This window comes from Actinia tenebrosa, unplaced genomic scaffold, assembly GCF_029948245.1.
Source record: "Actinia tenebrosa isolate PJP-AT-01 unplaced genomic scaffold, QUT_ActTen_1.0 PGA_scaffold12__29_contigs__length_12842862, whole genome shotgun sequence".
Classification (NCBI taxonomy): domain Eukaryota; kingdom Metazoa; phylum Cnidaria; class Anthozoa; order Actiniaria; family Actiniidae; genus Actinia; species Actinia tenebrosa.
In genome coordinates this window covers 11,255,899-11,279,249 of record NW_028292572.1, presented here as the reverse complement: position 1 = coordinate 11,279,249, position 23,351 = coordinate 11,255,899, and the positions used below count along the sequence as shown (strand labels likewise).

Below are 23,351 nucleotides of genomic sequence, written 5' to 3'. Positions count from 1 at the left end.
TTATGCCTTTGAGCCAGCTGATAATATCAGCGGTGCTCACCATTGGAAGAGGAACTAAATAAAAACATGGCGGATGCAAAGGCTTTTCTTCTTCGTTAGTTTTCGTTGAATTTACTCTCATTTTTGTATCCCTCGCAGGATTTTGAGTAGAAATATTGATGATTAACATGAAACTGTCGCCTCGAGTTCTTCCTGGTGCGTTAAATCCTCAGAATAAAGGAGCCAGTGACTGGTAAATATTTGTACATTGATGGGGTGATGGGGTGGGCTGGCTCACAGCCAACCAGATACTTAATCATTCTAGACATTAATTTAGAAAAATATTATAAGTCTGAGGAAAGTTGTTGTATTCGTTTGAATGATTAAGAAAAAAGAAAGGTTTGTTAATAGTTAAAGGAATTATTTCCCTGTGATGTTTTTGGAAAATTAGAATATTTATCTGTCACGTGGCCATAATAATGATAATAATAATAATAATAGTAATAATAATAATGATAATAATGATATTTATTTAGGCAAGATAAGTTTTACAGCTTTGCTGATGTGGTCAGGATTATTTTTTTCTTTTTAGGTCTCATTTTATGTAACCCTTTTACTTTTGGAGTAATCTCATTCCCTTGAGTATTATTTCTCTATTTACCTATAATTTATGAGAAGCTACATTAATATGGATGCAACTCCAGGCAATCCTATCGTCAAGGGGTCTAGCCATGGGAAAACATTGTAACCCCCAAAGTAAATGATTGCATGTTGTTGTTGGTTTTAGGGGATGGCAAGGTTTGTTAGCATATGGTTGTCAAAATCATGTTGTCGTATTTGATCCTAAAACTGTCCAGGTATGAAGCACATATGTATCAGTAATTATCTACTACAGAACGTGCCTCGGTCAGGCCTCCAAAAATCTATGACTCCTTAACAAACATCTCACTTTAAGTCTGCATTCCTTTTGATAATTTTCTTTCCCACAAATTAATTGAAGGATGCCAATACATACAGTGTTATGTAGTATATTCACTTGAGAAACTTATTTTACCTAATGTGGGGTGGAAATTTGAACCTGTTTTATTGCTAAAGCTGTATTCTTTACTTTGCTTTTGTAAGAATACAAATTTTGACACTGAAACATACTTCTAAAGATTATCAATACTTCCCCCCTCCTGCTATAGGGATTGTTGAGTTAGACCCACCCCACCCCTGGAAATTCTAACCCCACTCCACTTGGGGAGGGGTTTCAGAGGGTTTTTACTAAAAGGAGTTTTTGTGCAGCTATTGAACATTGGAAACATGAATATCTGCCAAGTGTTAGATTTGTGTAATTTTAGGGCACTTTCCATTTAATTTGAGCTATTGATCTGACCAGTCAGTTTGGGTCTAGTTGGTCTGGTCCTAAGAACTAACACAAACCATTTGAGAACTGGCTGCTTGGACCGATCGGCTTGACCTAATGGAAAGCGCCCTTAGTATAATGACATCTTGACAGCTCATTAATTTATTTTTATTTCTTTTTTCATCAGGTTATTCAAGTATTAGATTTACATTCAGCACCATGTACAAAGGTAGAGTATGCTGACAACACACTACCAAAAAATAATACCAACTTTACAATCTATAGAATGAGTCACAATTATAGATAAAACAAAAGAGTTGCTTCAGAGGTAACCTGGATCTGTATCCCATATTTCTTTGTGCTACCATTGTATTGGATTTAAAACTCATATTTTAACTTTCATTCTTCAAGATAATGAGGGTGTTCCATATTTCAAACGTATCACTTTTATAATTATATGGGTGGCACGGGTGGCGTACGCTGCTAATGTGTCACTTTTCACCACTGAGTCCAACAGGTCCGGTCACTGGTTCGAGCCCTGCGGATGAATTGAGTTTGTTTAATGTGTTGTTTTCTCCCTTCCTATGAGGTTTTTTCTCTGGGTCCTCCAGTTGTCCTCCCTCCAAAAAAATCAAAGTGTGAGTTGAGAGTTGTGTGAATAAATGATTTGAATGTTGTGGTAGTGCAAGTGAGTGGACTTGGAGATATTAGCAGTCTCTGCTACTCTCAAATCTGAGTATAAATAAAAAGACTATTAATATTCTTAAATGTCTGTAGGTCAAATGGGGACGAGAGAACTACCATCATGATTTTGCATCACCATACAACCTCCGTCTCGCCTCAGGAGATGCTAGTGGACGTATCATAGTCTGGGATATCAGCCTTGGTAAACCAATCGCTGACTTTTTTGAAGGTAGCAGACCTGTGCTGGACTTGGATTGGTTGAGTACACAAGATGCCTGTCATGATCTCCTTGCCGCATTACATGCTCCTTCAACACTTGTCTTGTGGAATGCAGATACTGGGACAAAATTGTGGAAAAAGAATTTCCAGGAGAATGTTTTGTGCTTTGCTTTTGATCCATTTTGCCCTTCTAATGTTACTTGTAAGTATTTTTATTTGATGTTGGGGAAATCAAAATTTTTGATTTCCATTTTCTTTCAGCCATGTCCCCCCCATTTTTTCATTTTAAAGAGTATGTAACCAAATGGTTTAGCTGCTTATTGACAGTATTCATTGGTTTATTCATTCATTTATTGAATACTTCCTTATTCATTCATCCATTTGTTTATTAGTTTGTTTGTTTTTTATTCATTTTTTCATTCCTTCATTTATTCATTCATTTGCTCGTTTGTTTGTTTATTCATCTGTTCTTTTATTTTTTTCAGTCAGTTTTTCATTTATCTATCCCTCCCTCCCATCTTTCTTTCTTTCCCTATTCATTTTATTCTTTTACATTTTTTCTAGTGATGTGCCAGGATTGGATTCTCTTCATTGATGACTTCTCCATCAACAGAGCTCCAGAAAGTAATGGCAGAAGGTTCTACTTAACTAGTTCTGGAACAGCATCACCCAGTTCACCAGGAACTAACATGAACACAAGCTCAAGTCGGAGCTCTGCTCCAAAGTCTGCTCTTGCTAGAGTTAAACTCTGGGCTGCTGGAGAGCCAAGAAGCAGGTATGATATATTTTTGACAAACATATTTAGGTCTTTAGCTAATAGAACACTGTGGATGGATAGCAATTTTAGGTTGACTAAGAATGTTTGAAAATTTGGAATTTTGTTTCAGACCCGGAGAAGAAAGTGTGGCATTAAGTGAATGTTTACAACTGATATACCTTCCCTCTCGTAATCATCACCTCTTGGCATTGTTTCCTCGTGAAGTTATGATCCTTGATATGGAGATAAATCAAGCAGTTTGTTCCTTTTGCTTGGAAAGAAATAGTCCTTCATTCCTACAGATAATTCCCTGTCGCCAGCGGGATGTTCTGATGTGCCTCCATGAAAATGGCTGCATAATAATGAGGTCAAAAAGAAGAGTGATGCGGAACCCTTACTTCTTGAGCGAGAACGAGCGACCCAATCCAAGCATGTCAGTTGATATAGTGTATGAAACGAAGTCTCAGTCGGATACTCTAAGGCTAAGCAAGTCTAGTCGGTTGTACGGATTTCAGTGCTGTCCAATCTCCGAGAAGAAACTGGTGTTGTTAATAAGTGATGGGCGAGTGATTATTTGGGATCTCAAAGCAAAAAACTGCCATACCCCAGACGCCTCGTTCATGACACCCGAAAGCCTCAAAGTATCGATTCCAGTTGGTTCAGACCTTTCTGCAACTTCTCCATACCCTGTGTTGTCTCTTGCCGACATCATTCCCCCTCCATTAACATCTGGTAAAGTCCTTCCTCATGCAGATCATTTAAAGTTTGTCATGTGTGGGTTGATGAGTGCTATTGCTTCTCCTCCTACATGTGCCGTCATGTGTCCGCCACTTACCACCAAGAACTGGGCAAGCTACAGACCTCTGATTGCTATTGGTAAGAAGTATATTTTTAAAGTAAAAAGTGAAACTTAAAAGTTGTCATGACCTTCTCTCTAGTCTCCTCAGTGGCTGTATTGGGGATTATTTCTTTTTTACCAGGGAGGGGGATGATGGTGGGATTTTAGGGAAGTGATTGGAAAAATCGGGCTAAGGAGGGGGTGCAAAATCCAAGTTGTAGACCTTTGTGGACCTTTATCACACGGCGGCCATGTTTATTCTCATGACAATAAAAACCTTTATTTCCCCAGCATAAATTATTTCTCAAGCGCTTGAATTTGAGGCTACGCGTGGTGGAATCTATTGTTTGAATAGGACCCATGGATAGAATAAAAAACAACGGGCCATTTTTATGTATAAAATGGGGAGGGGCGTCAGATTTCTGGTATGGGTTACCAAGCGAATCCCACTGCGCCCTTCCTCGATAATAATGATAATAATAATAATAATTATTATTATAATAATAACAGTCCCTTAATAGGGTTCTACCATATGCATTTAAGGTCTATATAAGTAAATAATAGTTAATGTTGTTTGCAGGTACCACTCAGGGAAGCATTCAGGTATTTAACCTCTCAACAGGAATATTGCAACGGGAATACAGTATTCATACTGGTGCTATAAGGTATGGATGGTTGTGAGGGAGGAGTGAATGAATATAATAGAGTGATGGTAAGATTTATATTTCAATAGTTTTTAATTAGTAATTTAGGAGGTAATTTAGGGGTTTTATATAATAATTATTTAGTAAATACACCACCACTTAGCGCTCTAATTTTGATATTGTGTTTAAATAAAACCCATCATCATCATCATCATCAATATCATTATCATCAACATCATTATCATCAATCATAATCATCATCAATATCATCATCAATCATCATCATCGATATCATCACCATCATCATCACCATCATCATCACCATCCTCATCATCATCATCACCATCATCACCATCATCATCACCACCATCATCTTCATCATCATCACCATCATCTTCATCATCATCATCACCATCATCATCACCATCATCATCACCACCATCATCTTCATCATCATCATCACCATCATCATCATCACCATCATCATCACCATCATCATCATCACCATCATCTTCATCATCATCATCACCATCATCATCACCATCATCATCACCACCATCATCATCATCATCACCATCCTCATCATCATCATCACCATCATCATCATCATCATCACCATCATCATCATCATCATCACCATCATCATCATCATCACCATCATCTTCATCATCATCATCACCATAATCATCATCATCATCATCATCATCATCATCATTAAGTGAATTGAAATATAAGTAAATGGATGATTGAGACAAAAGCAAAGTGGATTTTGAAAAATGAAAATGAATGAAAAATTAAATGATATAAATGAGTATTATCTTCACTTTCCCAGGGGAATCACATGGACAAGCTTGAATAGTTTCTTTTCTTGGGCCCAGACACCTGGCAGTTCTTCTAAAAATGAAGTTCAATTATTGGATCTCAATACAGGTAACACAATAGAAGCCTTAAGCTTGGCTGAAATATTTTCCCATTTTAGACCACCTGTCATTCCCTAGAGTATTATTTCTTTGTTTAACAGTTGTGCATGAGAAGGCACATGAATATGGGTAAACTCAAACAAAGAATCTTATTCTCGAGAGAGCGATACATGGTCTAAAATGGGAAAACATCTTTCCCCATTGAAATCATGGCACTACTTGCCTCTCACCTCTAGGGTTTGGGTTTCATTTCTAGACTGGGATGAAATAAGAGTAGAGATTGTTAGGTCTTGCCCTTGATTTGAAGGTTTTTCTCTGGGTTTCCCAGCTTTTTTTGCCTCTGCAAGTTGTATCACACTAAATTCCAATTTAAAATGAGAACTAGCTGTGTCCTGAATTTGATCAGACCAGAGGTTGCTTCAGAGTATTGATATAATTTAAAAGTTTTTAAATCGGCATGAGGACAAACTTTATTAACTTGTTATGTTACCTCAAAACATACAGGTCATAGTACTCATATTTCAGTTGGTAAAATTGCTGAAGAAACTCCTATAGATTGTATCAAAGTTTCACAGCTCAGGTAAATTGATTGTGTAGCACTTGGATGCATGTATGTATACTTTATTAATATGAAGCTGTATGTAATTGTAATGCTCTACTAAAGGTACAATATAGATATAGAAAAAATCAAAATGAAATTTTTACATCAAGCCTTTTTTAATCTTTTTTCAAATAGGCAGTACTTCTTTATAGCATTCAAAGACAGACCTCTGCAGCTGTGGGACTTGAAAAACTTGTGTCTGCTTAAAGAGTTACCAAGAGCTTTTCCAAATATCACTGCACTGGTAAGATTTGATTAGAATTGAGTGCCAAAGTGCAAGAAAAGTTTAGTCTGATTATTTTCTTTATATATTTTTTAACATATTTTTTCCCCATTTCTTTAGGAGTGGTCTCCATCTCATAGCTCTAAACAACTCAAGAAAAAGTTAAGCGCTCAGCTTGAGGCAATAGGGATATCAAATATAGCAGCGAATGTCCTGGATCCTAGTAGAACAGCAGACACTGTGCAGCCTCAGGTACAGTATAAAATGAATAAAATGGTAGAACAAAGGAATGTGGAGATGATCATCTTATCTCCCTCTTCTAGGAGTGAAAATGGAATAGCTTTTTGTTTTAGCACATCTTAAAATAATTGTTTTAAATGATTTATCTTGTGTTTGGTATGTTTGGGCTAAAATGTAACCAAATTCTCCCTTTTAGATGGTTAAAATGTATTTTTTCCAATGATAATCCCTGCGGTTTTATGATGGGAGTACCCCCACCCCCTCCCCCCTGGGTGATAAACCTATACCTCAATCAGTTAATATATATTGGATATATATTGGCAGGGTTGGATCTAGGGAACTCCATCACAGACACGAAAACTTAGGGTATAGCAAAGACAACGTTCTTTAGAAGAAAATCCCTTGCAAAAGGAGGGTATAGTGGCAGTTCGGCCCTCCCCTAAATCTACCTCTGCTTGTTCGTTTTATTTTGTCCTGACTAACAGAAGAAAGTCATTTTTCATGTCATTTCAGGTGTGGATCAAGGAACATTTTGTGTGTGTTGATGTCAATGGATTGCTGTATCATTTTCTGGTGGAGGGAAACATAGTCAAAGATGGCTCCAAAGTTCAATGTGATGTAAGATATCCCTAGATCTTGTGAGGGTCTGAGATGGTGCAGTATATTATTAGTTCCATACCTGAGTCCCTCATGGAGAGAGATTGGAATTTCCAAGGGAGGGTCTGAGTAGGATGTGTCATGTAAATTCCAGAAAATGCCCATACCTCCCTAATGGCTGGGGAGGGTCTAAGGAAGGTATATTGTGTAGTTCCGAAAAATATTCAAACGACACTCATACAGGGGATTGTAATTTCTAAGGAGAGAGTAAGGTTCTGAGTAATGTATATGTTACACCTTCAGAAGGGTGGCCAACCCCCTCCCCCTCCAATGTAGTAAATAAAATTTTCTAAGAGATAGATAGGATAGATCTGAGGAGGGTTAATATAGGTACTATCTTCAGAAGTTCCTGGGTGGTAGACGGGGGAAGGGGGGGGGGGGGAGTAAAACCGATTCCCCTCCATGGGGAGTGGGTAAGGTTATGAATATTTTCATATATGTTCATCATGTCTTTCAGAGTACCCTTGGTGTTGTATCATGCATGGCTTGGAAGGGAGACCTAATGGTATTGGCAGACAACGAGGGTAATCTTAGCGTCTGGGAACTAAAGGCGCGTATAACAAGGTAAGAATCTGACTACAAAGCTGCCTGTGAGACATGTTCTTGTTTTGGTAACATCTGGATTGCATCGTATCATCGTATTGTAGGTTAGTAGCGACACACAGGGGTCAAATCAAGAAGATCAAGTTTGCTCCCGGAAGAGGAAACTACAAGTTAGGTGTTTTATACAATGATGGAATGGATGTCTGGGACCTGCAACAGGTAAATGCCTACCACCTTGGCACTCTAACGTGAACTTAACTGTTGCTATGGTTACTACCTCATCCGTAACCACTGCAACCGTTACTTAGCGTGATTGTAACCTCGAGTGTGACAATGATCGAGACTGCAACCTTGACCGAGACCGTTAATGTAACCAAGACCAACTGCTTACCATTACTGAGCGTGATTGCGTAAATGTAATCGCTAGTGTGACCGTGATCGTGACCGCATCCATGGCCGTGACCGTGAATATAACCGTGACCATGACTCCAACCGTTACTGACCATTGTCATGATCGTGACTGTAACTGTTACTAATCGTAATTGCGTGAATTTGACTGCGAGTGTGACTGTGACCGTGCCCGTGACCGTACCATGTTTTACTAGTAATTTCTATTTGATTTTTCAAATATTTAAAGACTTCTTCATTGATTAAACTTAGGTTGAAATATACAGCAGTTACAAGATTCCCAAGGATGGTTCTGCCTCTGTGGATATGGACTGGCTTGCATCAGACTTACCTCTGATCATACAGGCTAGTGGATGTTTACAGGTGATGGATCTAGAACTCAAGTCCTGCTCGTCTGCTATGACTAACATGAATCTACATGGTAAGACAAAGTTCTTAGTTCAGCTAGGATCGTGTCATTGTAGAAAACTCACGGTGCTATTAATTAGACAGCATTATGCCGTGACCGTGCCGTGATCGTGACGACAACTTGCCGTCTCATTAGAGCAGTTTTCGTATGACTGTGAAAAGCTCGGTGCCGTAAGCGTGAGGTGCCGTGACCGTGATGCTTTCTAGAATTTTAATTAACTGATTCATTTTCATGAGCAATATAATTGGTCTTGCATTGCCGTGACCTTGGCGTGACCGTGTCCGCGCCGTGTTTATGCCGTGTTCTGGGTATTTGATTGGATGGAGAGTAAATTCTCGTGCAATGTGATTGGACTGGCGTATCCCTTGCCGTGTCATGGCCGTATTCGTGCCGTGAACTTTTCACAGTCATACGAAAACTGCACTAACTAAGTTTATTTTCATGACAAAACAAATAAACTGTAAGCTGTAAACTGACGGCACTTTGCCGTGCCATAAATAAGGCAGTTTTATACCGTGACAGTACTGTGCCGTGCTATTAATTAGACGACATTATGCCGTGACCGTGCCGTGATCGTGACGACAACTTGGCGTCTCATTAATGTGACGGTACCGTGACAGTATCGTGCTGTGCTATTAAATAGACCGAACTATGCGGTGACTGTGCTGTGATCTTGATGGAAGCAGTGAAATCGTGCGTTATGATTGACTCTTAAATGTAGTCAATTCCGTACCGTGACGGTGCACGTGCCGTGACTTTTCGAAGTCACGAAATCTACTCTAAAAGATTTCTTTTTTTAACAGATCCGATTTGGTGTCCATATGTGTTGGAATCCAAGACAGCGTTAGTGTTGAAGACATTACTCCAGCATCACCTGGGGAGGCAGACTCATAGCTTACAAGATTTATCAGATCTGTAAGTAGAGGTTGGTTATTGTGGGGCAGGTTGGATCTATGATTCTGTTGGTTGAATATTGTACTAACGTTTGTGGCTGTTCATTTTCTAGTGAACTGCATGAAGACATCTTGGGCGTCATACAAGAGCGGATATGTCTAATGCCTTCGTAAGAGCTTGTTTTAAATAAATATATATATAGATCTTCAAAATGGGCGGATCTAAAGTCAGGGCACGGGTAATTCGAAAAAGATGTCTTAAATGTCTTATATTTGGTTTGATGAAATTCTTTTTTCTTTCCAAAAATACCTATTCAAGTCAAGTTCAAGTTTCAAGTCTATTTTACAAATAAAGAGTTTGATATTACAAATTTATCACCCTCCCGCAAATAGCAAAACACTGATCTAGGCGGGAGGCGATGTGTTCTTTAGTACTGTTATTATATATTGCTTTATATCTTGTTTTTTTCCCCTTCTTTCTCCCCGTTAGATCAGTTGCTGATTTTCTCCCCGTGGCTCCCCTGGGTACCGCGCAGAAGTGCTTCTACACTGCTCAGTAAGTGGACTATTTATCGTAATGCATTGGGTAGACCGTCCGCTAACTCACTCAAGAATTTTTTTTCTTTTTTGATTTAAAAATATATATATATTTAGAATTTTACTTTTATATTTTTAGTCTGTTTGGTGATGAAGCAGAATCAGTGTTCTGGGACGTCGCGTTGCACTATCTCAGACGAGAAAAAGCAAGACTATGTTGTCCGATACACAAGGTAACTATTTTATTGAACGTCGAAACAACCTCTACGCTGATCTAGGTCAGGGCACGGCTAACTCACAAATGAAAGTTTCATTTAACGTGTTAGCTTTTGTCAGTGGGGGTAGCAAAACCATAGACCGCCGGGGGAGGGGGGAGGCTATGGGGTAAAAGTATCGGGTATGGACTTTCGAATTTTTCGAAAATACCCCTTAAAGATATCAGAATTCCTTTAAAAAGGGCGTGGCAGGACGATTTTAACCCCTAAGAGATATAACGACTGATACCCGATACTTTTACATCGGAGTCACCCCCGAGTCACGCCCCACCCCCCCGAGTCACCCCCGAGTCACACCCCCCCTTCCTTCCGGGCCGGAGAACCTGAAAAATAAACCCTAATCAAGGGAGAGACCTTGCATTCTCCTAGACTCACTGAAATACTATAAGTGATAGGTGAAGGGGTTATAAATGGCCTCAATTTTTTTTTTGTTATTTACTGCTTAGTCCGATCACAAGCCACCAGTGACTATCAATCGCCCGCGGTCAAGCTCGGATCTGTTTAACCCGACAGACGCTACTGCAAGAATCAAAAGATCATTCAGTTCCAACTCCCTAGATCTTCTCACGATCGATGATGACCTTGATCTAACGATAGGACAGGAGAATGGCACTAGTCAATCTTGTTGTTGCTTTCCCGTTTCCTTGGAAACTTGTTACGAGATTCTTTGTGATTCTGATGCATTTCAGGTGAGTTGAGTCAGTTCGCCATTCTTGCCAAGCACTATTAAAGGCTAAGAGAGTATGAAGTACATCCAAGAGAGCATAAATAAGAGAGGGAAATTTCTTAATAACGCTAGCACCATTCCCGGTTGGGGTATTTTTAGTATCCGGATGCAGTTTAAATTTCGCCTTACCCTACTCCCGTGCGTCATCAACTTGCGCGCGTGCGCTCTTTCCGTTTATTCTTTTAGTCACCAAAAACAAAACGGAAAGAGCACACGCGCGTTATTTGATTACGCACGGAAGTAGGGTAAGGCGAAATTTAAACTGCATCTGGTTATTAAATATAGTTCAACCTAGAATTTACATGGCGCGGGAAAAAATTCCCGCAAAAAAGCAAATAACACTTGCATTGCCGTTGCTCTGACTCTAAATTCCCTTATATCCACCTCTCCTTCCCTTACATCCTTTTTTTATATCCCACCATCTCAACCCTCCCCCTCCTCCCCCTTCCTTCCCCCCCCTCCCCCACCATTCATACGAAGAAAGGTTGGTTATCCCGGCAACCAATATTTTTCTTCACCGCTGACCAGTGGTTGTTCGTTTAGAAATCTCAACTTGACCGTATCGCACTTCATGACAGCAAGAGATCAACATACGAACACACAAGAAAGTGTGCAGAAGCCTTAGTTCTCTTAGGCCAGGTATGTTGCTAGACACATATACTGACTCCCATGTACCCATAAGCAGTCTAACAAATCGCTGGAACCACAAAAGTGGAACCACGAGCGCAACGATCATATATATAAAGAGAATGTGAAATATATGTATTCGTCTTCTATGTCTGTCCTCTTATTGGTCATAGCTGTCAGCCAATCAGCGCGCGAGAAATTAACAATTTGTGGTAAAAATATCTATTGATACAACCTCCGTGCACTTTCTACTGTAACCTCACGAGAAACCATTTTTGTTCTTCTTGCAGGCTGACCGTGCGGTGCAACTTTTCCTGGAAACAGACGCTTCAAACGATAACTACTACGTGGACTCACTAAGGTACTGGCTGTTCATACTCAGTGTTCTACACACGTACTAGTTTCTTATCTTTGTCTTTGTTAATTCTAATGACAGGGCTTGTCTTGTTGCCACCATACGCTCGTCAGGAGCGTCTCAGAGTACAATCAAATTGGTTGCCACTAATCTTATCGCTAGCGGAAAACTCGCAGGTAAGAATAAACATGTGTTTTGTCGTCAAGTTTTCGCCGACTTATTTCGCATCTGTGGCCCACAGCCATACGACCCAGGGAATTCCACTGACTAGAGGATTTGTGAATTCAGTGTGTTCAATGTATTTATTGCGCACAGCTCAAAATTTCTTTTTGTGACCCGCCCCTACCCCACTCGAACATAACTTGGGTTCCCTGTGGTTGTTGTTGGATTCAAAGGCCATCCTAGTATAACATTTTTTCGTACTAAACCATTTGTTACCTTCATCCAGAGGGTGTTCAGTTGCTCTGTTTGATTGACAAGGGACTGGACGCCTGTCGGTATTTACAGACCTACGGAGAATGGGAACAAGCGGCATCGTTGGCCAAGGTAGGTTACGTTTTATCCAAGATTGGTCTTCCTGTGGTTAATAAATCTATTATTACTGATTCATGGGAGTGTTGGTTTTAAGATCTTTGGTTGTCTGTTGGGACTTGTAGAGCGTACACCTATTCTCTCCGTATCTCAACGCGTTTTAAAACCCGTCCTATCACCTAAAAAGGATTATGGATAGGACTGCTAACGTTTTGCTTCGCTTAGTTTATCTTTTAAACGATATATCAACTCCTCAACCTTTACAGTGAGTTTGATAAAAAATATTTGTGAATAGGACACTATTAAACTACAACTACCATACTCCTTTGCACACTTTCTTTTGTTCATTGAATTAGCAACATTTTTCTTTCTATTCCCATGAGACAATACAATTTTGAATAAGAAAGAAAATTCGCTAAGCATCTTGGTAGTGGTAGTAAAATGACGCCATCATGCAAACGGCCTATCAGATTTTTGCATCGTTTGATATTTTGTACTTCAGGCAACATTGAACTATCCTGACTGCGCCGAGGTGATGAGACGATGGATTGAACATCTTTCCAGCACACACACCAGTCAACAGGTCAGTTAACATCATACAACTCGCTTCTGTTATTTCCTCGCATGTCATTCAATCATCTTAGAACTTTCCTCTAACACATCAGTTGATGTAGGCATCGGTTTTGTTGTGCGGGAGGTGGTGGGTTCAAGTACCGGCCGGACCAACACTCAGGGTCTTAAAATAACTGAAGAGAAAGTGATGCCTTTGTAACTACATCTACAGATGGCTAGAATTTTAACCAATTTATTTAATGTCCATATTTATCTTGTTCCATTTTGTGTTTTAGAGCAAAGCCATTCTCGTCCTTCTTTCCCTTGGTCAGTTTTGTAAAGTATTGGAAATGCTTCACAGGTATAGCAATCTTAATCATTTATTTTTGGATGATGGTGGTAGATGATGGTGTAATGGTGGTGGTGATGATGGGGTGATGATGATGATGATAATTGTGATGATGGTGGTGATGATGGCGATGGTGTAATGGTGGTGATGATGGTGATGATTATGCATGATGATGATGGTGGTGGCGATAGTCAGATAGTGATGATGATTGCGATTGACAATGATAGAGATAATGATGATAGTATTTATGATACAAATTTTCTTATTCCTTGTCTTCTTATCTTCTGTCTCCAGCATGAGATATTTTGATCGTGCTGCGATGTTCGCTGAAGCCTGTCAGGAATTTGGATTCGATTTCCAGCACGACGAGAGAATACGTATCCTTAACCTTCCTTATTAAAATCATTGGAGTGAATAACGATGATGATGATAGGATCAACATAATACATGATGATGATATAGAGGATATTACATGGGCGCGCGGAGATACGAATTTCTAAATTGAACACGAGAAGATAAAATTCGTATCTCCAAGCGGCCATGTAATGTTCTGTTTATTATATAGATATCGATGAAACTTAAATAAAACAAAAGCTCAAAAATTCTTTATTAAAATACGTTACTATGTCAACAGCGATATCTTCACGTGTGAAAGATATGGTATCTTCCACTGGTGAAAGATATCAAGTTTTCGACACTAGAGAAAAAATGGTATTTCATCGATATCTATATAATAAGATGATGTTTATGATGATGAGTCGTTGATGACGATGATGATGATGATTAGAATATTGCGTAGCATTCCCTCAATTATACAGATACATTTCTTAACATATTCTAGTGTCGTTAATGAGTACAATCAACGCAGAGTATGCTCGTTATCTGCAAGGACTCGGGCTCAAGAAGCCAGCGGTCTACTTCGCAAGCAAAGCTGGAGACAAGGGACGAGAACTTCTAGAGAGAATTTAGATGTGAAAATCTTGTTGTTGTTAATCTTGTTTTCCTAGAATGATGTAGCAGCTAGCCGTGGCAGGAGACAATGAGCAACTTCGATAATGCGGCGGCCATCTTGAATCGCAAGGCACTATGGGTCGCCCAGGGGGTTAAACAAAACAAAGAAAAACGATATTTGAGAAATTTCCTTAATTGTGGAACTTTCCAATTTGTTTTAATTCATCTCTTGTCAAATTGTCTTGTTATGAACCGTAAATGTCAATCAACGCCATTATTGTAACAAAGCTTTGTCTATTTGCCTCCTGGATGACCCATAATGCCCTGTGATTCAAGATGGCCGCCGCGTCGTCGAAGTTGTCCATTAGAAATTGGCAGTTAGATCGAAATTACAAGGATTTACAACAACAACAGCAGCAGCAGCAACAATAACAACAACAACAACAGCAGCAACGAGAACAGCAGCAGCAACAGTAACGACTTCAAAACTCACATTCTTTGTGATACTGTCTCTTTAATGCCATTTCTAGTTACAAGTTTTTCTTTGGTGGAAGTTTATAAACTTGTGTTACAGATAGGTGGAGCGGGGAACTATTTGGCAGAAACAAAAGGTTGACCGTCTAAGCGAAAGAGAATTTTGTACTCTTATTCCTAACTAGTTCTCATTAACCGGAAATATTTAACTTCAATCACACACGATAACAATCTCGTACACAGAGCCTTTATTTGTTACTATACTGCGCATGCTCGACGAAATAATTTCATTACGTCGAGCATGCGCAGTAAGAAATAAACGCTCTGGGTACGAGATTGACACGATAATAAAATACATTTATAGAGGCTTGGAAAGTCCCTACTGACATGTGAGCAAAAAGGATTATTAATTCATAGCAGTAATAAATAAATAAATATCTAATATCATATTGAATCGAAAAAATTTGTGTTAGGATATGTAAAATTTATATAGAGAAAGAACAAGAAAAAACTTGACAAGGCAAGGAATCACTATTTCCTACATGGTATTTTGTGGACATTATCTGCTATGATATATTTACAAATCTACACTAGCTAGTGCCATATCATTCCCAGCTTTACTCCTCATCTGAGGTACATGAACCGAAGCGTTGGTTCTATCTGTGCTGTTGTTCCCAGTTGTTTCATTCTCCACTCTATTGTTTTTACCACACGTTACAACTCGCCAGATATTTCTTCTGAACATGTTGGATTGCAGGCTGTAGACGATAGGGTTGATGCTGGAGTTTAACGTGACGAAGACAATCGACATTACATGAACAGCATCGTATAATGCCACTTCGCTGTAAGCAGAGACAGGATAAGTTACGAGATTTGGCATCCACATGATAGAGAAGATGATTGACACGATCAGAACCATCTTGGTCACGCGTTTTCGTGCTTTGATTGTTCCTTGTTGAGTAGCTGCTGAAGTGTGGTCGTTCTGCTTGAACCAAAGCCTGTAGGTTACTCTCGAGTATAGGCACACCATGGTCCCGATGGGTATTGCTCCATAAACGAAAGCATTGATTGTACTGTGGTACTTGGGGAAGTCTGGAAAAGGCCACACGAAGTTACAAAGCTGGTTTTTCTCGTCGAAGGAGAAGAAAGTGAAGAGAGGAATGTTCCACAACGTTGCGAACGTCCAACACGAGGCGGCAGTGATTTGAAACTTTCTCAAGGTGAATCGTCCCTTGATGCTCTGTGGTTGCATTACGGCGTAGTATCTCTCGAAGGAGATGGCCACAAGAGTGTACACAGACGTAAGCGCGCCAACCCAGGTGAAGACTTCTCCAGTGAGGAACTTACACAGGTACGTCCCCACCTGACCACCAGGGTGGGTGTAGGCGTGACTAAAAATGTACCTGGAACCAAAAATAAGTAGATCTCAGAGCGCCGACACTAGGCGCTTCTCTCTTGTATCAGCTGACCACCTGGATGGTCTGGGATGCTGGTGTATGTGTGACCAGATTATTAAAGCAGCAAATCAGATAACAACGGAATAAATTTCCGCGTTTACAGAAAATGGCGGCTTACATTTAATAGTTCTACTCTACATGTATCCAATTTTTAGTTAACTCGTAACAGTAGAAAACTGAATTCAATTCGATCCTCGATATCAACAACTTACTAACCTTGGTGCAATGAACAAGGCTACTGTGATGTCAGCAACGGCAAGGTTCGCCAGCAGATAGTTCATCGGTGTTCTCATAGCACGGGTCTTTATAACAGTAAGAATTACTAAAGTATTCCCAATCAGATCCGTGAAAATCATGACACCAAAGGCGGCGGTCAGAGCAGCTTCTGATGCTGCAGATAATACCATTGTGGACTTTGGTTCACAATCTAATCAAATGAGAGAGAGAGAGACAATTTGGTTAGCTCCTCGACTTTATAGTTGTAAGTGATATAAATATTACTGGCGATGACAAGCGGTAACTAGTTGGGACTGCGGGCGTTAATGTGTCGAATACAACACCGAGTGAATAAGAAAATAAGGTTTTAAAACGCCGTGTAGCTTCGGAAAACTATCTGAGATTTCGGACCTAGCGTTGGGCCTTTGTCGGAGTGAAGAACCTCTATTATTTCTCAATTGACACGGTTTTCTTTGTTATTCACAAGGCTTTATTTTTGTTATAACCCTCATTATAAATGCGAGGTCAATATATAGTTATTAACCCGGTTAATAACTATATATAGACCATGCATTTATAATGAGCAACATTTGATAGAAAACCTTCTCAATTGAGAAATAAAATACTTAATTACCTCGAACGTCGGCAATAAGCCTATACATCCCTCGGGCCTGCGGCCCTCGGGATGTATATGGCTTATTGCCACCGTTCGAGGTAATTAACTCTTACTTACGTTGATTGATATTACCTGCTTTTCGGGGCTTAGCAGCAGTCGGTTTACGCAAAAATTTGCTCTTTCCTTGCAAGAAAATAAAGTCGTATACTAAATTTGGAGCTCGTGACTGATTGTGAAGAGTCAATAGAAAGTGAGTAAAGGGATTGTCAGCTTGCCTACCTTACTACTGTTTATTTACTGAATTAGGAAGTCTCTGATGGCGCAAATAATCCAACTAACTTAGTGTACTAAACATACAAAGTGTTTTCATAAAGGTTGATCACGACGTTTACTTACTCTCTTCGTGTAATATTTCAAAGCCGACAATGAGGACTGGACGGGATTTCAAGTCAAAGCAATTAGTTGCGCGGACTTGAAATCCCGTCCAGTCCGATATTGGAGGCTTTGAAATGACTTCTCATCTCATTAATTATTCGACTTGGAGTAAAGTGCTGTGAAAGGAATGCATTCAGTCTGGAGTAACTGGAACAAAATTAATTCAGTCCTAGGACTGCATTCCTTTCACAGCACTTTACCAGGTTTCAAGTAACATCATGTGACCCAAAAATAGCCCATTGATTGGCTGGTTTACTCGTGCATTATTAATGAGTATGAGAATATATGAGAACAGACCGAATTCCAATATGGTCGCCACATTTATCGAAAATAACTAATTATTGGATATTTAGAACTGAAACTTTGAGAATATATTCATTTCTCAGTGGTGGCCGTTTCAGATAGAAGTATTGATGGTCTTTGACTGAATTAGGATCAATAAAAACCAAGATCTGTTTTTTTTTTGTAAATCCTGGTCCAAAAGGAATGAGTTTCAAGCAAGGCAAGATTGCTCAAAAACAAATATCATATATGATTTTATTAAACATTTTCGTACACTAGGGGTTCGTTGGATTCAGCAGCTGTCTCACTGTCGCTCAAAATGAGAATAATAAAGTAAATAAATTTGGTTAAACAAACAATATCCATGAGCTACATATTATTGTATTTCATTTTCAAATATCTATAGAGAACATAAACTGGTTAAACAAATAAAAAAGGTTAAACAAACAATATCCATGAGCTACATATTATTGTATTTCATTTTCAAATATCTATAGAGAACATAAACTGGTTAAACAAATAAAAAAGTAAAAAGGATGGCTAGGGTAAACATGTGGAATAATATAGGAGATTTTTCAGGTTAGATCTATGAAAACTGAATCGCAGCAAGGGAAAGAGTTCCTGCGCACAGAAAAAAAGTATCGAGACAAAAAACTTGCCTGAACTTTCAAGATGTAAGATGAGAGTTTTTATCATCGAATTCCTTGAATAGTCTTAAAGGAACGTGTCGGATTTTCCTGATGAACCAAACCTATCATCAATAAGGCTCAGGTCGAACGTCGAACTTCACATGAGAAAAATGGATAACAAGGCGGTCTTCCTTGATGTTATTAAGTTCGACTCGTGAAGTTCGACGTTTTACCTAAGCCTAAGTACCACATGTAAACTATGCTGAATTAATAACAATCCCTGCGAAAATTTAACCGTGCGGCTTTGTAGTAATTCCAAGGAGAAAGTTTATTTATTTTGAAACTGACAGTCGTTTCTTAAAAATAAACAGTTGAAAAAGGAGGGGGAAAACACACGCATGCGCAATTAGTGGCGACATCTGTTATTGGATCAAGACATAACATCAAACATCATCACTTGGGTTGTACCCAAGTTCTCCATCTGAACTTCACAACTGCGTTTTATGTCGCAATTTACCCCTTAAAGGGCCTCGGTAGTCATGGGTCTCACCATTATTACTAGAATTGAATTATTTTTTTACTGGTGAGTTTGCGCATCGCAGAATCAATTTTTTTCATGGATCACGTCTTGCGAACCATCCCGAGACGCCCTTACGCGAGGAAAGTTTCTTTTCCAATTAATTTTTAGGAACTTTGAAATGAGCTTTGCATACATTTTCCTGTTTCTGTTTTTCACTAATTCATAAGTGTCCTCAAGGTAGTCTAGTCCGGAGACATTACCCAATAAAATACACATTCATTCTTTAAATATATTTAATTGCCAAAATCTTTACAGTCAAAATTGAGTTTTTGAAACTCCCCCCCCCCCCCCCCCCCGAGATCATTGGCCAGCAAGATACCCTGCATTTTGCGAGAAAGCAATACTGTATACCTATAAATTAGCGATTCTGATATTTTTAGGTTGAAAATTGTCAATAATTGCTTTTATATGAAAAGTATTTTTGAAGAGATAATTCAAGAAATTTTCATTCAAGAAAAGATGATTGATCTGTGTAATGATGATACGACCAACTTTAATGCCATTTGATAGTTAGTAAAGGCGATCTCTATAAACTACTGCCATCATTAGTATTTTGTCAGCAAAACTTTGTCAGCAACAACATTGTCTTTATTTCTTATCCATTCCCACAACAATGATTTCTTGCCGTTCACCGTTATTCTGCCATAACCCCATTCAATCTCCCTGTAGACCGACCAGTCCATATCCATGTACGGATTGGAATCAAATTCCTTGCCTGCTGTGCCAACTACGATATGAATCGTTGAATTCTCTGTGCATTTGCTTTTGTAAACAGGACAGGTTCTTTCATAGCTGTGATAATGAGCCCAAAGGCCAAGGTCCACTTTGTACTTGTGTAGCATCTCTTCCATGAAGTGCTGCATGCCTCTGGAAAGCATGTAATCCCCTGAAAATTTTGATTAAGAAATAAAAGCTTAATCGTTGATTTTAAAGACTTTTCTGGAATGTTTTGAATAAGATGACCTTTATCAAGCAGTGGCCTTGTTTATTCTGATTTGAATTAAAGTCTTTGTTTCTGCCCGTTCAAACTCATCCTGAAGCACTTCAATGTAAGGTGACACAGGCAAAAATTTATTGTTCCACCCAACAAGGCTGCGGTATGAAAATGTCACTTGATTTTAATATATTTTTGCTGGCTATTACTCCATACATGAGTATTACTGATTGGTGATCTAAATTTCAGGAAACTAAGTTAGAAATTGAATTTCAATTTAAAATATTAGTTTCTATAGACATGGTACAAACGTACAGATGTATTTTTGGCTGGAATACATTGGTCTGTGTCCAGTTATCATAACCCAGGGAGTAACGCTTCGATTCACATTGCGCAGGTCATTTTCTATCCACTTGTATTGTTCCGAAGTTGGCAAAAAGTCATGCTCGGTGCTCATCATAATGATATGTACACTACCATAATCAAAGCTATACCTGTGAAGACACAGAGAAATAAAAAGATGAATGGATGAATGGAAAAAAAAACAGTCAAAAAATGGGAAAAAACAGTTGTGACAAGGAAATCAGGCAATATGCTGCAGAGTATGTAAACATACCAAACAATGTTTTTCATTATAAGTACTCTCTTTTTTAATTTAACTAGTACCACAAATTTGAAAACATCCAAATTTTCACAAATCACTAGATGTCCACAGTATCGTCAACACTTACCACCAGAGCGAATGTCCATTTTCTGGCATATGGAAACGGTTGAACATTGGTACTCCACATTCTCCTCCGGAGTCAGAATGATACAATCCAGTTGCGAACCAAGGATGAAAGCCTTGTCCACGAGCACCGCTAGGGTCTTTTTCACCACCGCGCTCATGATCATACTCATGGTTACCAATTCCTACCATGTAAGGCACTCTAGTTGCATATGGCTGGATTAGATCAGGCCATTGCTCCCATAAGTAGGCCTTCAAAGACACAAAAATGTTTCCTTGGGTTATATGGCTTTGAGTGGCATAAAATAAAAAATCTCACAAGACAATAGGCAACTCATTTGCTTTAGAGCTGGGTAACATATATGTGCACGGGTTGAAAAAGTATGTCCTAGGTTTTTGAACAAATAAGTAGCATTTTATAATTTGCAATATTTGAATTTGAATAGAATTCCCCTGTTAATTCTCATTGACGCCATTAACTGGTGTCCAAGTTTACAAACAGTACTCACATGGCCTACAGCATATGAGATATCTCCAATATGTACAACAAAAGTGGCATTATTTTTCTCAACTTCATTGATACAATACTGTGCTGTTGTGGTTGCACGAGGAGGGGGGGACACACCCATGTCTCCATAAACTATGAATTTGAAGGCCTCATCTGCGTTTGGGATGGGAGGTGTCCTGAACTTGGTAAGCTTGCTCATACCCTAATGAAACAGAAAGAAAAATTCTTAATTAGTTTTAAAACTAAAAGCCATTGAGGTGACTTAGCAGTGAGAGTGCTTGCACCAATGCAACCCAGGTTCGGCCCCCAGACTTGACGTCATATATGAACAGAGTTATTGTTGGTTATCTCCTACACTTCAAGGGTTTTCTCCAGTTCCAGGTTCTCCGGTTTTCCTCCCTCCACAAAAATCTACTTCTAAATTATAATTCAATAGAAGGGCCTAGATGAAAATTACCAAATTGTGTATTTTTAAACTATAAATTAATATTATTTTGACTCAAGGTAGAAATCATACCAAGTTAGATCCATATTGATAATAATAAACAGTAAATGGTTTCAGATCTGTAAGCAATACATCATGGATAAAGCCAGGATCCCTGAAGCCAGTTGAATTAGCTAATGAATCACACATGTCGCTAGCTTTATATGTTTTGAATGTTCCTGTCTTTTTCATTAATGGACCATCTTTCTCTAACGTGTAGTATACCACAGGCTCAACATCTGAAGGATAATTTCAATAAGGAAAAATTTGAATATGTTTCGTTCAAAAATAGAAAAACTGAGTACGACCATGGGGAGGGTGCGTCATGATGGCCATGGGGTAGCCTGACCCCTCCCCCCTATAATTTATTTTGAAATAGACTTCTGTAGGGCCCTGATAAATGGCCCAACATTTGACCTAACATTTATTGGGTCAAATGCTTGGACCAATTGTTGTTATGGTATGCCAATAATGTTGGGATGTAATTTTTGAATTTGGATGAATGTTGGGCTCATTTGTTGGCAGAATAATGCCACATTGTTTTGTGTGAAAAACCAGCATAACAAATTTTGTTATGCTGGGTTTTCACACACAACAATGTGGCATTATTCTGCCAACAAATGTTGGCTTGTGTTAAATGTTGGGTGATTTTTAAAAGCCTTGACTTTTGGCATAATGTTTCACCATTCAGATCATGTGTAATTCTCTTGAGAATGAGATTCTTACTTTTGGTTACATCCATATTCATGTGTCTTCTCATGCTTAACCATTAAACAAAGAAATAATACTCTAGGATCAAATGACATGTACAGGGGTGGATCCAGGGGAGGGGTGCAGGGTTCCACTTTGTGCCCCTACTTTGAAGATAATCAATACTGCTTTTACCCTTTGATCCTAAGGGGTGCACCCCTCCCTGGGTTAACTTTGTGTGCAGCACTCCTCCCTGAACAAAATCCTGGATCCGCCCCTGATGTGGTACGTTTGGAAACATTACGCCAAAGGTAAAGAGGTCTATTCCTGTACATATTGGAAAGAAAGAGTTGAATACTGACAAATTACTTTGATTTGATTGGCTGTCACACAACAAACTTTAAACTCACCAGCACCGGAAACCCACATAATTCTCATTTGTGTTGGATCACCAGTTAGTGATATATGACCTTGTAAAGGCGCTTCAGGTCCTCCTTTAAATTTTACGACATTACTCACAGTAATAAGGCTCGCTCCTGATCTGTAATACCTAAACTGACAGTCCGTTCTCATGTTGTATAAACGAACTTGAAACGAGCCATACCCCATTAAATATGTGGGATAGTTTTTAACCTCAACGTAATCTAGATATCTATTTGGTTTGTCGTCAATTGGACAGTAAAGAGCAATGTAGTCTATCTCGGTTGGAAAGGAAACACCATTCCAAGATACGTTAACCAATTCAGCATTATCGATCAAGGGAGGAAAGACCTTCAAAGAAGCTGAAGGCTGTGACAACGTAGTTGGAATTTCTCTAGCATTGTCCAAGAACTTCAGCCGAGTGTCGGGGTGATTTTGATCAACAATACTTCCATTTGGATGATATCTATAGAAGTAAGTTGGTACTGGATGTTTGGGCTTGGTGGATCCAAGAGAAAGATGGCTAAGACCCATCCATACCATCAGCAACAATGTTACCAACTCCATTGCTTTTCGTTTATGAACGAGATGCAACGCAACACGACCTTATAAAAGCATGATGGAAGTCACGA

The 23,351-nt window shown here is 39.0% G+C and overlaps 3 protein-coding genes across 3 annotated transcripts; 1 reads left to right on the top strand and 2 right to left on the bottom strand.

Annotated features, from left to right (window-relative positions):
- The first annotated feature begins 44 nt into the window (after window positions 1-44).
- On the top strand, window positions 45-15,190 carry LOC116292860 (WD repeat-containing protein 11). The gene is made up of 28 exons (XM_031700215.1): window positions 45-232; window positions 767-836; window positions 1,515-1,556; window positions 2,105-2,432; window positions 2,795-3,005; window positions 3,118-3,863; window positions 4,406-4,490; window positions 5,302-5,399; window positions 5,894-5,969; window positions 6,126-6,234; window positions 6,334-6,465; window positions 6,967-7,071; window positions 7,568-7,674; window positions 7,758-7,872; window positions 8,314-8,482; window positions 9,274-9,385; window positions 9,477-9,533; window positions 9,854-9,919; window positions 10,040-10,133; window positions 10,622-10,864; window positions 11,446-11,541; window positions 11,820-11,890; window positions 11,966-12,060; window positions 12,333-12,430; window positions 12,918-12,998; window positions 13,264-13,328; window positions 13,611-13,693; window positions 14,158-15,190. Exons 1-28 carry the CDS (start codon window positions 159-161, stop codon window positions 14,283-14,285), a joined length of 3,756 nt encoding a protein of 1,251 aa, XP_031556075.1. The 5' UTR covers window positions 45-158; the 3' UTR covers window positions 14,286-15,190.
- Window positions 15,191-15,256: 66 nt separating this feature from the next.
- On the bottom strand, window positions 15,257-16,605 carry LOC116292852 (tachykinin-like peptides receptor 86C). The gene is made up of 2 exons (XM_031700208.1): window positions 16,415-16,605; window positions 15,257-16,144 (listed from the first exon to the last, which is right to left on the bottom strand). The coding sequence occupies exons 1-2, from the start codon at window positions 16,603-16,605 to the stop codon at window positions 15,319-15,321; spliced, it is 1,017 nt and encodes a 338-aa protein (XP_031556068.1). The 3' UTR covers window positions 15,257-15,318.
- Window positions 16,606-19,175: 2,570 nt separating this feature from the next.
- Window positions 19,176-23,315, bottom strand: LOC116292863 (uncharacterized). Its single transcript, XM_031700219.2, has 6 exons — window positions 22,710-23,315; window positions 21,643-21,848; window positions 21,127-21,327; window positions 20,622-20,869; window positions 20,206-20,384; window positions 19,176-19,842 (listed from the first exon to the last, which is right to left on the bottom strand). Exons 1-6 carry the CDS (start codon window positions 23,284-23,286, stop codon window positions 19,502-19,504), a joined length of 1,752 nt encoding a protein of 583 aa, XP_031556079.1. The 5' UTR covers window positions 23,287-23,315; the 3' UTR covers window positions 19,176-19,501.
- Between the last annotated feature and the right edge of the window lie 36 nt (window positions 23,316-23,351).

Excerpts from the sequence above, each read along its gene's own strand:
- LOC116292860 (XM_031700215.1), top strand. The coding sequence starts at position 159 with ATGATTAACATGAAACTGTCGCCTCGAGTTCTTCCTGGTGCGTTAAAT. Across the intron at positions 233-766 it reads AATAAAGGAGCCAGTGACTG|GGGATGGCAAGGTTTGTTAG; the intron begins GTAAATATTTGT and ends TGTTGGTTTTAG. Across the intron at positions 3,006-3,117 it reads GCTGGAGAGCCAAGAAGCAG|ACCCGGAGAAGAAAGTGTGG; the intron begins GTATGATATATT and ends ATTTTGTTTCAG.
- LOC116292852 (XM_031700208.1), bottom strand. The coding sequence starts at position 16,605 with ATGGTATTATCTGCAGCATCAGAAGCTGCTCTGACCGCCGCCTTTGGT. Across the intron at positions 16,145-16,414 it reads GCCTTGTTCATTGCACCAAG|GTACATTTTTAGTCACGCCT; the intron begins GTTAGTAAGTTG and ends TTTTGGTTCCAG.
- LOC116292863 (XM_031700219.2), bottom strand. The coding sequence starts at position 23,286 with ATGGAGTTGGTAACATTGTTGCTGATGGTATGGATGGGTCTTAGCCAT. Across the intron at positions 21,849-22,709 it reads TATGTGGGTTTCCGGTGCTG|ATGTTGAGCCTGTGGTATAC; the intron begins GTGAGTTTAAAG and ends ATTATCCTTCAG. Across the intron at positions 20,870-21,126 it reads TCTCATATGCTGTAGGCCAT|GCCTACTTATGGGAGCAATG; the intron begins GTGAGTACTGTT and ends GTGTCTTTGAAG.